This window comes from Catharus ustulatus, chromosome 6 (assembly GCF_009819885.2).
Source record: "Catharus ustulatus isolate bCatUst1 chromosome 6, bCatUst1.pri.v2, whole genome shotgun sequence".
Classification (NCBI taxonomy): domain Eukaryota; kingdom Metazoa; phylum Chordata; class Aves; order Passeriformes; family Turdidae; genus Catharus; species Catharus ustulatus.
In genome coordinates, this window is record NC_046226.1 from 11,466,884 (window position 1) to 11,481,918 (window position 15,035).

The 15,035-nt window shown below is 37.3% G+C and overlaps 1 protein-coding gene across 2 annotated transcripts in view; it reads right to left on the reverse strand.

Annotated features, from left to right (window-relative positions):
• PPP2R5C (protein phosphatase 2 regulatory subunit B'gamma) overlaps positions 1-15,035 on the reverse strand; it is a 75,518-nt gene that overhangs the window by 41,569 nt on the left and 18,914 nt on the right. The window contains exon 1 of one of the 2 annotated variants that reach the window (XM_033062205.2): positions 5,436-5,741. The exons of the other annotated variant lie outside the window; for it this stretch is intronic. Within the exon in view, the coding sequence (XP_032918096.1) occupies positions 5,436-5,529 (94 nt within the window). The 5' untranslated portion in view covers positions 5,530-5,741. Of the gene's footprint in view, positions 1-5,435; positions 5,742-15,035 lie in introns of those variants that run through there. 2 annotated transcript variants of the gene reach the window in all.

The window sequence follows — 15,035 nt, forward strand, 5'->3', positions numbered from 1 at the left end:
TAAAAAGCCTACCTTAGTAACTAAAAAGAAAATAAGGGGCATAAATAGAGTTCACAGTAAGAATATTGCTCTTCAAACTTGAAAAAACACCTATGTTTAATATTGTAGTATTTTTACGTTACAGCAAGTCAGTCACTTTTTGGTCCCACAAACACCAAAGAATGACAGAATCACAGAATAATTTCACCAGAAGGGGCAGTTAATTTCTGCTACTGTAATCCCTCACTACATTTACCCGGCTGCTCTCCAGTATCTCCAATTACAGAGATTTCACAGCCCTTCTGGAATTTTGTTCCAGATTTGAACCACTTTTATGGTGAAAATATTTTCACCTTGCATACAATTGCAATCTCCAGTGCTTGCCAAGTCATATTGGTTACATCTCATTCACTCACTGTGCATCTCTGAGAAGAGCTTGGCTCTGTGCTCTACACCCTCCCATCAGTTAGTCAATGATCAAATCTCCCCTTAACCTTCCTTCCTTTAGGCCAAACAAATCCAGTTCTTTCAACCTCCTTTGTATATCATGAGGTAAATGGTTAATGTCCTGCTTGCTGAGTTCGGTCTGTACTCCTTCTGAAGTGAGAGCTTTGGGTTCTGCTTCCCATTCAATTACAAAATGGCTAATTCTTTATTCTTCTTTTAGCTCAGACATAATTCCTGCAAAGCAATAGTCTAAGAACAGTTTTTAGCAACTGTGGTTAGATAGAGGTATTTTCAGGTCAATTAGTTTTGAAGACAAACATACGATGTATTCTTTCTAAAATGAAAGTGCCAAGCTTTTCTCCTTTAAGATAAAAATTGCCCAACTAAAGGATCTTCTACCACCTTTTAGGAACATGCAAACTTCTATCTGAATACTCAGATATTTACATCACAGCAATACTACCATTGACATTTTTTTCCCTGAAGAACACTATGTAAAGGTGGAATCTACCTTCCATGATCCCTCACTCAAAAGGAACAAGCAACACATAGAAAAAACGGACAAAGTTAACAACACATCATCTTTGAAAAAAAGTCAAAGCATCTTGCACAAAATCTAAAGTAACTTCATAATGACAAGTCAAATCTGTAAAAAAACATTTGCTGCCCTGGAAGGCAAAGGACAAGGATGGACAATAAGATATTTGAAACATGCCTACAGGAAGCATCAGTTTGAGTTAACACAGTATCAGGGTGTTCTCACCCTTCTTCCCACACAACTTTCAGTATGTCTTGCAAAACATCTTGAAAATAATTTTTGAAAAGCATGAACAGACATTACCAGTTCCAGCCAGTCAGCAATGAAGCCATTAAAGTAACCTTTACATTCTGGTAATTCTGTCATTGCAGACCAGAACAGAGTTTTATATGTATTTTGTTCAAAATATGTGTCTTGAGTTCATGAAAATATTGGCATCTGGGCTGTTTCTGTGCTATGAAAAAACAATATTAAGGGATTTTTCTTATCAACACTGAACGATATTCCTAATGAAAAATGCCTGCCCCCCCGAGTATTCAGATTCTGCCTATAGTATGAATTACTATTATTTTCTACTTGTTACCACACTTTTTGCAACAGTTATGGTTTTGAACACTCAACAGTAAATATGAACTGGTAACTCTGAAGTCTAGTGACAAACAACTGTTTGTCTAATCCGTGCACTTTCTCTGCTTGAAGTGCAGAGATGGAAATCAAAATGTTTCTTTTCCCCAAGCTTCACCTTGTTTATGTGGCTCATCCTGTCAGAGCCTTGAATGCACTTCCATCACTCTGGGCGTTTAGCTGCCAGAAGGCTCTATAAGGAGGGATGCATCCTGTAAACACCATCCAGATCTGCTTCCCTCCTTGTTGTAAAAATGCTAAACTCATAATGTCTCATAACTCTCTGTGCTGTCTTAATTAATCTTGATTGCAAATGGCCCATCGATGCACAAAGATCCTAAAGGAGCTCTCCATGCAGATATCCCATGATGACAATTGTTTCACAAGGTCAAGTCTCTACCCAAGATCACAAACCACAGTAGTTATTCTATGGTTGTAACTGAAATTGTAATTTTCCGGAAGCTTTATATCATTCCAATACAACTAAGTTTTCAGTACATGATGACAATCAGGGACAACTCAAGGGACAACGTTCAGCTACCTTTGTACTCCAGAATGCAGCAGTAGCATAACTCAGATCCCCAGGAGAGCCTGTTGCTGACCAAAGACTCACTCCCCATCAGGCCAACCACTCTCACTAAACCAATGTTTTCAGCACAAGTAGATAATGTAGAGCAATGGTGCCATGCCACTTGCATTTAGTGTGGATTAAATTCTTTTGGTGCTTGTTATTTTCCAGCAATGGGTCAAAAGTCACCTGCATTTCTGATTTCTACACACTGCTCTTGAAGAACTGCCAACAGTCTACGGTTGTGACAAAGGGCACAGTCTCACAGTACCTGAATGAAGAAAGGAGAGCAGTTACACTGACACTGAGCAGGGTCAGCAGACAGTCCCGTGGTTGCTGAACAAGTGCTCAGTGAAGAGGGACACCAAGCTGAGTAGACAACACCCCGGGATCCAGATCAGCGAGGCACATGACAGGACAACCACACAGCTGCAGCCCAGCTGAGGCAACAACCAAGGCCACAGGCCTGAGCCTAAAGACAGCTCCTGAATCAAAGGGGAACCCCAACAAGACTCACAGCTCTTTCCACAGCAGTCTGACTCAGGATTACGTGGCTGCACCATACCCAAGATGAGCTTGAGTAGTGGCAGCCAAATGAACTGCTGGAGATTGGGCTATTTCTGGCCACGACACTTCCCATCTTACAAGTACCTGCTGTTCCTTCTTTTGGTGATGTTGGAGATACCAGTGTCAGCAATGGCAGCCAATTAAATTCTGACATTCTTATTTCCTATTCACAAGACTAACGTAATTTTAAAAAACCACTTGCATGTGTTTTTCCAATTGTGTAGTTTAGGTAAAGCTGTAAGCAGCCCAGACAACAAGGCTCCCTACAGTTTGGATGCATAGGAGAAAGGTTCTGATCTGGCATGACATCATTGCTTGCTAAAAGTTTCCTTTCTATTCTGCAAACATTACATATTTCATATGATCCAGGTGTAGAAAGTGCTTCGGAATTAACTTTAAAAGGAAGATTGCAATTTTTATTTTCAAAGAAGTATTAACAGTCCACAAGGCTTCACCTATTTTTCAGAAGCAAGATTTGAGTTCAAATATGGTAGCTACACCATCTCAAAATTTGAAAAATTTTATGGAAATGGTACTTAAGAATTTTTTTTTCTATTTCAATAAACTGTATCTATGAGAAATACTCAAGGGGCTTATGTCCCTACCCCCTGTCCTTAGCTCCTACAGTTGCCAAGAGGAACACTTCCACAAGAAATTTTACCCTATATTACAATAGATTATGCAAATGGACAACTGTAAAAGCAGCATGCATTGGGACAAACAGTAATAACATGTCATTTGCCTTCAGAATTACCAGTTAATTTTTACTGCCATTAATTTTGTATATATTGCTCTGACAGGCTTTATTTTGGAAGCATCAGTACTGGTAGCATCAGCACAGCTGGTGACATGGGGTGCACATAAAAAACCCAAAAGAACTTCTGCACACATGGAGACATGGAAGAGATGCTTTGCTCTCCCAGTGTTAAGAAACTCCTCTGGGCTATAATACCAGAGACCCATTTTATTTCCTGCCACCTGAAAAATGAAAACCAAACAATCTCCCAGTTATTCTTTAATTGCTTACAAGAAAGTCTGCTCTCATAATCGACTGAAAAACTGCAACCAAACAGAAAAAAACCCATACCACCAAAAAAGTCCTAAAGCACAAAACCCTTTAACCTCTTCTTTACTACTGTATTATTCAGTGTGTCAAAAATGTAGGTCTTGGAAAAGTAAATTTCAGAACAGTTTCTCAAAATCCATTGTTTCCACAATTATGTATTACATTGAAGCAAAGGCAGGATAAGAAGTTCAATGACAAGAACCTTGTTACCATATTGGGACAAAGGATTAAGGACAATCGTTCTGATTCCAACCTTGATTTGTTTTCCTAACTTGCACCTTTAAAAGATGGCGCTTTTCCCCTTCCACAAGGTAGCATGTAACTGAAAATTAAGATGATTTGTACAGAGTGAAAAGCAAAGGCTTGTCCACAGGTCAGGCAGTTCCATTTATAATCCTTTGACAACAAGCATATCCCCTATTTGAAATCAAGAGAATTTTACTGTGTTTTCTCCCCAGTCAATGATCAAAATTACTCTTCTAGAATTCATCCACTGCCACTTCAGACACAGAAGGTTACGGCTCTTTTAAAAGGAGTATATTTTTGAAAGGCTCCTACTTAAAAGAACAGACTTCTAAACAGTGGGGTTTATAAAGTTCAAAAGCAAATTTTTTTCAGTGTATGAAGTATTAATGAAAAAAAGAATTCTTTCCAGTACTAACATCTAGCCTATGCCAGTGAAAGCTGAGAAGCAAAGGTAATGAAGAACGGTATCAGCTATGTTTCTTGAATATAAATACCGTTGCTTAAGGTGTGCTCACCCCAGCTAATACACGTTCTGCCTTCATAAAGTTCTAAACCAGAACCACCCTAAGGCAGATATTTTAAAAAAGCACTGGTTGCTTAAGAGCCAGTTAAAAAAATGCACCAAAAACCCCCAACACAATGCAAAATTTTACTAAGTGAAAAATACAGAACAAGAGATACGCACTCAGTATTGTACAGTAGTCACACCAACCCATAATTTCAAATTATATAAAACGTAATTTGCAATGCACTCATTCTATAAACCCAAAAGAACATACTTGGTGAAGAACGGAACATTCAGAACCGCACAACACGGTAGGCACACAAGAGCTTGCTTGTTACAGCCAAACCGCATCTCTTCTAGGAAATGCCTTCTAAATACATAAAGGATATTTTCATAGTAAGTGTCACATCTTTTCTCCCCCTTCCTCTCTGGCACTTCCAATTCCTTTAAAAGCTGCAGTGCACTTCAAAGGAGCTCTACCTGAACAATTCAAACAAATAAAGGCTTTGAAGCAAACCAAAGGTTTGTCCTTATTCTTCAGAAACGGTATAGGGATAACTTGGCTCTTCCCTGCCCCCCTCAGTAGCTTTCTGGGGTAGTGACTTCACATCCTTTGACATCAGCACAGCTTGGAAGGGGGATGGGAGAGTTACGGCAGAAAGCTGTAAAACCTGCTTTTAACTATGTATGCAGTGCCTCCACGAATTCTTAAATGTTCCCCAAACACATTCAATAGAAAACGGGGTTTGCTCTCCGCCGGTTTTACTGCGGCTGTAACAAACCGGGAGGGACTGAGCTACAAAGGATTTCCTGCTCCCCTTCTCCGAGCTCCACAATAGCCATTTATTCGCTCGTCAGAGGGTCGCGATTCACTCTCACACGCACAATAACTCACCTCTAATATGCAAAAGGGCCACGGGCTGGAACGGCCCATTGGAATTGGCTGCGTCAACCACCATCCTGCTGCCAGCTCTGTTACATGTCAACATCTAGGCTCCAGCAGGCACGACACTGTACTCCTTAAGGCAAGAAACCAGCCTCCATTTTAGTTAAAAAAAAGACAGAAACTGAAGCGCTCTGCAGCTGGAGGGAACTGGCTGGGGAGTGATGTCAGCGGGCGGGAGGAGCCCCATTGGCCGACGGCAGCAACTTCAAATGACACCGAGGAGGCCGCGAATGAGCGCGGCCGGTGCGGGGCTCCCCCCGCGCCCGCGCCGGCCCCGGCCCCGCGCCGCCCGCGGCAGGGGCGGAGCGGCTGCGGAGATGACGGCTCTGCTGCGTTGGGTTTGGGTTTTTTATTATTACCAGGATGATCTCATTGCTGCTGTTGTACCCCCGCCCCCTCGATAATATTCAGTAGCACCTGCTAGGAAGAGCGCATGCAGTTTTATTTTTCCTCTTTCCTTAGCCTTTCCTTCGGTACGGTTTCCCAGGATTATAAACCAATGTTCAGTTTAACCCTGGAAAAACACACCTTTGAGGGCAACATCTACAACTTTAGCTTTCAAGGGCCATAACAAAAGGTAGTTAGTTCACAGTAAGATTGGATTATTATTGCTGATATAGAAATACAAAACCTCCTAAGCATTCCATTAACTGTTTACTGAACCATGATACTGGTTACTAGTATGTACATTATGAATAAAAATATATATATATGACAAGCAGCAGATGAAAGCCTCATGTTTCATGCTGAATATTTCTTTTAATCTAGAAATGGACCTCGATGCTTCTATCAATCTAGAAATGAATCTGCCTTCAGTTTACATTAATGTTCCTAAATTTGGATATTGCGAAATACTGGTTTTCCTTTCTAAAATGATCAGTAATTATAAATAACTTTTTAAACTATTACTGAACAATAAAGAAAAGGACTAAGAAGCAATATATACACACATGGAAGCAGTTTTGCTGTATAATCTCAGAAGTACAATAAAAAAAGCACAGCATAATTTCTGAACTTCTTAGAGTATTGTAAGGTATTTACAACAAAACTGTGAGCAGCCTTTTTTTCGTCATATGAGACTTGCACATTTATTTTTACAATGTGCTATTTGAAGGACCGTTTTGTCTGCTGGGAGGGATGTTCAGAGAAACTGGCACTGTTACTTGTGCTGTCTCCAAATCTGCCCTTCACCCCACATACTCTATGTCACACACTAGTGCAAGTCAGTATGTAGATTACTTGATCTATGACACTGTCCTAATTTCATATATGGTTAGAAAAATTACATCTCACTACAATAATACACTGTCAAAGGTGAGTTAGAGCTGTATTGAACATTATTCAACTGGTGAAGGGAAAAGACTAACTGGGATATAAAAAAGAAGAATATCATCCATAAGACACACAAAGAAATCAATTGGATTTACTGATTGCTGACAAGGCCCAATTTGAAGTAATAGATCCTGGCTGTAAACCTGATGAGAAAGCCCAAAGACAACAAATCTTTAAAATATTACTTAGTTAAAAAAAAAGAAAAAGAAGGCCCTCTGTTTGATGTGGTGTGTGGGTTGCTTGTTTGTTTGTTGGTTTGTTTTTAAATAGAAGGGACTTGTCTGAGAATATCCGAATATTTTAAAGAGTAATTATGGAGGTGGAAGGAATTAATTTTTCTACATTCACTACAAACAGTAAATGCATCCTACCTCAAAGAAGATTAGGTTAGAAATGAAATGAAATCCTCTCACAATAAGAATACTGAAAAAAAAAAAAAGACTGCAAAGTTTTAGTAATTTAAAAAATGACCAAACATAATGTGTGACACAGATGTAGCTGATCCCGCTTTTGACAACATCAGAATAAAGTGCATGAACTTTTGAGATCTTTTCTCTAAGACTACAGAGATTCAAGTCCTTTGTCCTTACAATGTAGGCAAAATCAGGGAAGGTGTATCCTCAAAAACTTCACATTTTTTATCTACATATCCCTTGAGTATATCTTAGAATCATAGAATCATCAAGGTTGGAATAGACCTTTAAAATCACCAAGTTCAATGTGAATTTTAGCATTGTGAAAAAAAAAAAAAAGGTACCACAGAGATATGCCTTTAAAAAAATAGATTGAAAAGCAAAACCAAGACTGACCTCTAACAAGGTTTTCTACAAGATTTTGATGGATGAAGGAAAAAAACTAAACAGCTTGGGCAATTTTTGAAGTATTTTCACATGCATGATATTGTAGCAAATTCTATTTATTTTCTCAATCTTAAAGCAGAATCAGATTATTTTATAGTAATAAACCACTGTATGAAGCAGCAAAAATTAGGTTTAAAATTCCAGTTTATCTGGTAACCATATATTTACGAAAAGCTGCTCTATCAGTCCTCTCTACTCATGTCTGCTTTAATGGTCAGCTGCCACTTCTGTCTCTCTGAAACTCCTTGCAAAGATTAAATGGCCAGGAAGACTGTCTCTGTGGCTACAGACACAATTTAACAACAGAGCAAAAATGGAACATTAGTTACAGTGCCATTTCCTAATTTATACAAAAGCATGACTTTCACAGTTGGAGGTTCATTAGCAAATTTTAGGTAATGGTTTAAGAGTCAAGCCCCTAGAAAATTCTTCATTAGAGAAAGTGAATGGGACATTCGCAGAGCTAGCAGTCCTACTGCCAGAACACTCAGTCACATTCAATAAGTTTTCTCTTGCAGAAATGTTCTCATTTCCTCTTTTTTTGCTGCACTCTGTTAGGTTTGAGTCCAGTACTTTAAAAAAACACCAAGAAACAGGTTAAAACACCCATAAACCACTGTATTTCTGCTGTAATTCTGACGGGGCACTAGTGGAGCTAAAGTACTTTGGTCCTCATGAGACCTTTTGCTGGTTAACAACATCTGCAGTCTTCTCACCATTGCACAGATTGAGAGTACATTCTGCTCATAAGATTTGTATACCTTCCCTTTGTTTCAGTCTTAAAATATTTGATTTGCCACCAAAGGAAAATATTTACTTAAGTTGAATTATTTTTAGCAACTTCATTTGGGAAAAAATTGCAAAGAAAATTGAATCAGGAATTGACTTCCTAATGGAAGGGAAAGAATATTAGTGTAAGTGGAGCAGAGCTAATGAATATCAATGGGAGGAAGAAGAGCTTACTTTAACAAATTTATGAAGACATTTCTGTTGCAAGAAAATGAAAAACAGTATTAACTTTAGCTCTCCATTTTAAGAATTAAATGAACAAAAACTCCATATTGACAACACAGTGAAACTGTAGCTATTACAGGTTTCCTCTGAACCCTGCTTGTCACTTCTAACTTTTTGATGATGGGAATGAAGGAAAAATCCAATAAAGTTCTCAGGATATAACTGTATAACTTTTTAGAATTATAGAATGGTTTTGGTTGGAAGGGACCTTAAAGGTAATTTAGTTAAGGTCCAGCATTATAGCTGATGAATACTCTTTGCACTTGGAGGCTATATACCACTTTTTCAAAAACAAAAACTCCATTTGGGTTATTGATTTAAAAAACAACCATTCACACCACTTCTCACCCCCACCACAACACACACAGCAAATTCACCTGCCCAAAGGTTGCCTTTATTTCCATTCTATACCACCTACTATTCTAACTGATAGTGGCAGAATCAACAACGCAAGATAATTAAAATTGCATGAACTTCTATTTACATGAAGAACCAACAAGAAATTGGTTACCTCTCAGACCATATGAGTTTTCATTTTTTTGATTGAGAGAGGAAGGGAGAATATTTAGTCTGAGCTCTAAGGTTACTAAAGGCATAATTCCACAATTGCTGAAATTGCTATTCCTCATCAACCTAAGCCAGCCTTGTTGCAGGCTGCTCCAGGCCCCTTCCTGCACACCTCTTTGTTTTACATTTGAAAATATTTTGCTCTCATCTGCTTCAGTGGTCATCAGACCCACAGGTGAGTTGGCATAGTCCCCTGCCACGCCAACAGAGAACCACTTTATTGTCAGGTTAGTTCTCTGCTAACTTAGACTGTGTTCCATGGCAGCCTAAGCTGAGCTAAACTTATAGGAGCCATGCTGCAGTTCCCTCCCTTCTGAGGCACAGGTGCCCAACTGTCTGAAATTGCTGTACAAGGGTTTGTGCAGCTGCATGGCTGAGCCAGATTAGGAAACTGAGCACAGTTAGAATGAGAAAAGGGTGAGTTTGAGCCATGTTGATTCCATTATCTGGCCCACCAGACAGACACCAAAAAAAGGGACAGAAATAAACATGACTTGCTTTATCTGGTAGGAGCTATATAGTTTACTTCTTCCCCCTCCAATTACAGCCTACACAAAACTTACTGTTCTCATAAATTATGTCAGGCTGCAAGAAAACGTGGGTCTCATCACAACCCTGAACAATGAGTTACTCAAAGATAATAACTTTGTTTTAGAGAAGGAAAGGTACTGTATACTACACACTCTGGAGGAGAACCTGTAGCAATAGCCAGGATATGGGCTTCTCCTACTAGGTTCTGACTCAATTCCAAAGGACAGCCAAGATGAAATTCTTCAAGGAAACAGAGGCCATAAACACCACGTTAATACCCAGCTATCAAAAGAAATACAGCGATAAGAAAAATATACTTACCTGGATAAATGAAAGGGATATGAACTATCATGCAGCTTCCTTAAAAATTCCCAAGTCTGAAGCATGGCAAAAGAGAATTCCTCATTGAAAAATTTATAATATTCACGCCTACTAGTACAGCAAAATTTGGTTAAAAGAAGAATTGGTAAATGTCTGGATTGTGACTGGATTTCCTGTCCATATCTGGATTTCCTAATATTTGCATGGTCACTGTAGCACACAGGATCAACAGTGCCAAGTTTTCCTTCAATCAATCTTGTATACTCAAGTAGTTTTATGAGTGGGGGTAGGGAGAAAAAGGAGTAGATATTGGTGGAGTTCAGAAAGCTGTACAACACAAAATTATTACCTTAAAAGAAATCTGTTTTAAAATTAGCATTGGTACAAAAATATAATTCCCAGGGCAGATCGCAGAAGCTCATTTCAAATACTGGCACACTATTTTAATCAAGCCCTCTGCAAAATCCACCAAAATAACACCAAATGCACTGCTGTCTGTGGCCTTATTACATAGGTCACACATATCACTTTAAAGAAACAAAGTGTAAAAATTACATTTAAGAGTAAAAATTTGAGATCAGGCTAGTTATCCAACAACCACTGATTGATATTTACATGTATAAATTCAAAGTTTGATCTGTAGAGGTCTTAAGAAGAAAGAAGTTCAGTGCAATAGCAAAAATGTGTAGGTCTGATTATAATGAGGATCTATGCAATGGAACATAATGTTCCTTCTGTGAATGAGGGCATAATAAAAGGCATTTTAAAAGAGATCTAAATTGAATTCAGAGACAGGTTAGAATCTAGAAAATAAGACAGTATCAGATTTTAAACCCTGTTTTTAGAGATTCTATCCAAACTTCAGTGGAAACAAGTTTGGTAGGAAATGCTGCCAGTGACAGATGTAGTGTATTCTTCTAACACTTTCAGCTGCTGACTAATGAGTAGGTGTTTGATAGGGCAGTTGAAATGAAAAACGGCTCATTAATCCAAGCCTATGCTTTAATGTAAAACTAGCTGAAGGAAAAGAATTCACACACTCAAGTATCTTTCCTCTAACACCTTTTGTTTGGTAGTTCTTCATTCACTAGCTAGCAAGTTTCTTAATCTTTAAAATGCTATATAGCAATTCAGTCTGGATAATTCCTAAGTATTTTAATATTAGTTACTTTATGTGAACGCTGAACAATTATCAGCTTTTGGTTTAAAAAATGTACACACTTACAACACATTTTAATAATTATTTTAAACATTTAAAGGAAAAATAAGTACAGGAAAGTCTGTTTACGCAATACTGATAACACTTTTAAGATCAAAGTTCAAGGACAAAGTTGCTAAAGGACAAAGAGCTCGACAGTTCCTTCACATAATACAATACATACATTCACTGACACAACCATACTGATATAGGAAAGAACAAGCTCCTGCAGTATTTTGCATTGTGGACTTTTTGTTTCAATAAATTAAATACAACATTGGGCTGCCAAAAAAACCTCTATAAAAGCACAGTCAGGACCAGAAGGACAGCATTTAGCATACCGAGTTACTCCACTATAAGTCACATAGGGAGAGGAGAATGATCTGTTCCACAAAACTGTATTCATTCATATTTTACATTAGAATTAATTTATTTTGCCCCAGTGTCTTGCCTTTTAATTGAATTATGTATTAGGGCAAATTACATTTTATAGCAGTATTATCTTGTTTAATCTACCATCTTACTTTGCATAAAATACTTTTAGCTAAACAGGAATGCTACCTCCTTGCAGCTGGACACAATTCCTTAATTGCCATTCATGCACATAAGAAGTACAATAAAAGTGGAAAGGCCAAAGTACTGCATATTTGTCCTCTACATAAATTAAAAGTGGCAGGAGTAGGTTTTTGCAATGAAAGTGATCTTAAATATTGAGATCTCCAATTTCAGTAACTTATATGAAAAAGGCTCCTCAAACCCCCAAAGCAGTCTATTAGTGCCATGATTCTCATAAATTCAATTATATTACACACACCCAGTCAGTCTCTTTTGTATCATGAAAATAGAAGCTAGTTTTAAAGGAACAGGTAACACACTCTGCCTGTTTAAACTTATTCTGAGTTTGTAGAAATTATCAACATACATGGTTGAATTTCTTTGCAGTATTGAGAACATGTCTTGCTTTCTCATTTACTTGTTATCAGTTTTGTTTACTTATCTGTACTCTGCAGTTGAGAAAAGCACACAATAATTTTACATTTCTGACCTCTTGAGCAATTCACACTTTCTCCTTCTTTCTTGTGGTTTCCACAGTTTTATCAATCAAAATTTGGTACAATTGTTTTTTTAGGTCTCAGACTCAAACCAGAATAATCTCTTCTGCAATTTTGATTCATCAGACTTTAATATTTTACAGATGATGAAAACAGAGCTATCTCCTAGACAGCCATTTACAACTTAAAAACATTAGGAAAGCTTTAATAATGCTTGCCTCCCTATCAGAGTCCTGTATCACAGGCAGACAAGTTGAGACACCACCCTGATGTTCTTTTACACAGAACAGAGTCAGAATTTGGCAGAGCTCTGAAGTCTCTGCTTGAAAAAAAACAAGAATCATGCTCTCTGCATGAAATGTGCTCAGAAAAATGACCTGTCATGTTCATTTCTTTTCCATCCCCCACTTTCATTGGATAGGTTTTTTTGGCTGTTTTTGGGTTTTTCAAATAGATATGACTAATAGTACTTCTAATGTCGAAACCGTGCTAAAGCAGAAACTGACATCACCAGAAGATCAAAACCAGAACTAATCAAAATATGTGGCAAGATTTTCAACAACAAAATACCAGAATCTGTTTAATCCTACCACATGCAGATATTCTACATTAAAAACCAATTCTATACTTCTCACCACTAAAAGTCAGTACATATGTCCTCAGCTGTCAATGTAGCTCATTTCTTCCTACCTTCATAAAAACCTTTATAAGAATACTGTATCCATGTCTTTGAGATCAAAAGTCCAGCTCCAAGATGTAAATAGTAACTTTTAAAATAAATTCAGAACTGCATTTGAAAATAACAGCTGATGTCCAATCTCTATTGTATCTAACAATGTTCACTTTTATCTGAAAGAACCCCCAAACCCCAAATAAAACCAACAAAAAAATCCAATCCCAAATGCACAAACTAAATCTGCACCCCAAAAGGCCTTCACATGCCTATAGAAGGATTTTACCCTGCTTTTTAAAAGTATATGAAAATGCTACAAAAAAGCGTATTTTTGAATCATGCCCAAATTTCCATATGCGTGACTAAGATACATTCATTGGGAAAGTTTGCAACATTTCAGAATATTAAGTAGCACTGACTTATTTTTTTTAATTCGTTATTCTAGAACTGACATTCTACATGAGAACATTCCTTTTCATGAGTATTACTTGAAGGTTAAAGTTAGATTTGTGACACAACTGTATTTGACAGTGCATAAAACATTTTATCCTAGTTAGGGTGCTTTAAAATTATATTTAAAAACTCTCATTGAAAAACTCCCCACTTTGTACAGTCATTTCTATTTTACATTTAACTACATTTACTGTTTACTAAAATCAGCACATTCATGGAAAATAACGTACAAATACAAGTACATTCACCTGTTTGCATGGTTAAAAATCTCATTTACCATGAAAAAATTACCAATAATGTAACAATGAATTCAAGCTTATTGTAGAAAGCTGAAGTGAGGATCTGCAAAGAACACAAACTCCTTCACTGTATCAGTGCTGTGTCAGGTATGTACCTGCTTGGATATGCTACTTTTTAAATATATTTACATAATAATACTGAATACTTATGCTGTTTATGTCATATTTTTAAAGTTTTAAACAATTAAAAAAGTTAATATAATGGTAATATTTTATATTTAATATACTAATTTTAACATACCCTAAATTACAGACTGCTTTCTTAGGAAACCAAAAATGAAGAAACTGGTAAGTTTAGAAGGCTGAAGCACCCTTTGCCATTTATGTTTGATATAAGCAAAGCATTAGTTTTCAAGTTTTCAAACCACAATAAAATAAAACAAAACACATCTTTAAATCCAATAAATAATTTTTTCCCAAAAAACAATTTAAAGCAAAAATCAATTTTTTGTAACTTGAGTACCTGTACTACCAATGTTAGCAAACAAAGTGAACTGGATAAGAGAAATTAATAAAGCACAAGTTTGTTGCTACAGAATTTTTCTTTTCTTTGGTGAAAATAGATAAGATCTTTTCAAGATATTTGACACTGTTCTGAAGGCATTTCTCCAGAGACACTTCTAGGTTATCTGTGGGCACACAAGCTACCTGTTCTACCCAACTAAATCAGGCTGCACTGCACTGTGCTGCAGAGAGCTTGACTCACTTGCAGCTTTTGCAATATATGGATCTTGATGTTCCACAAACCAATTACATCAGAGAATTCTCTTTTCTACGTTCAGCTCTCTTCTTAGAGCCTCTTAATTCATGATCTATTTCCTTTTCTTTGTGCATTATCTGAGCTATCCTGCGCCTCCATTTCCTGGGTAATCTGAGGGTGTATAACATTGATCATGTTGTTCCAATGAACACAAACCATACTACACTAATACCAGTCACCAGGGCAAATACGCTGGTAATTCCAGAAGCTTATCATCAGCACTTTTGTGTAACACCCAAGAGAAAGTTTGCAGCACGCCTGAAGATTAAAAAGTATTTCTTAAATAAGAAATCTTGATGAAAAGCCATCTTGGCAGCTCCTCCTTTCCCTCTCACTATTTCAAGTGATCTGTTGACCACATCTCCAGACCATGGCACACACATAATTTAGATCCTACCAGTTACACACTTTAACATATCTAATAGGGACCCTAAAGTACACAATGACAACCCCATTCTATATTTTGCACTTAAAATACAGTCTCGTGTA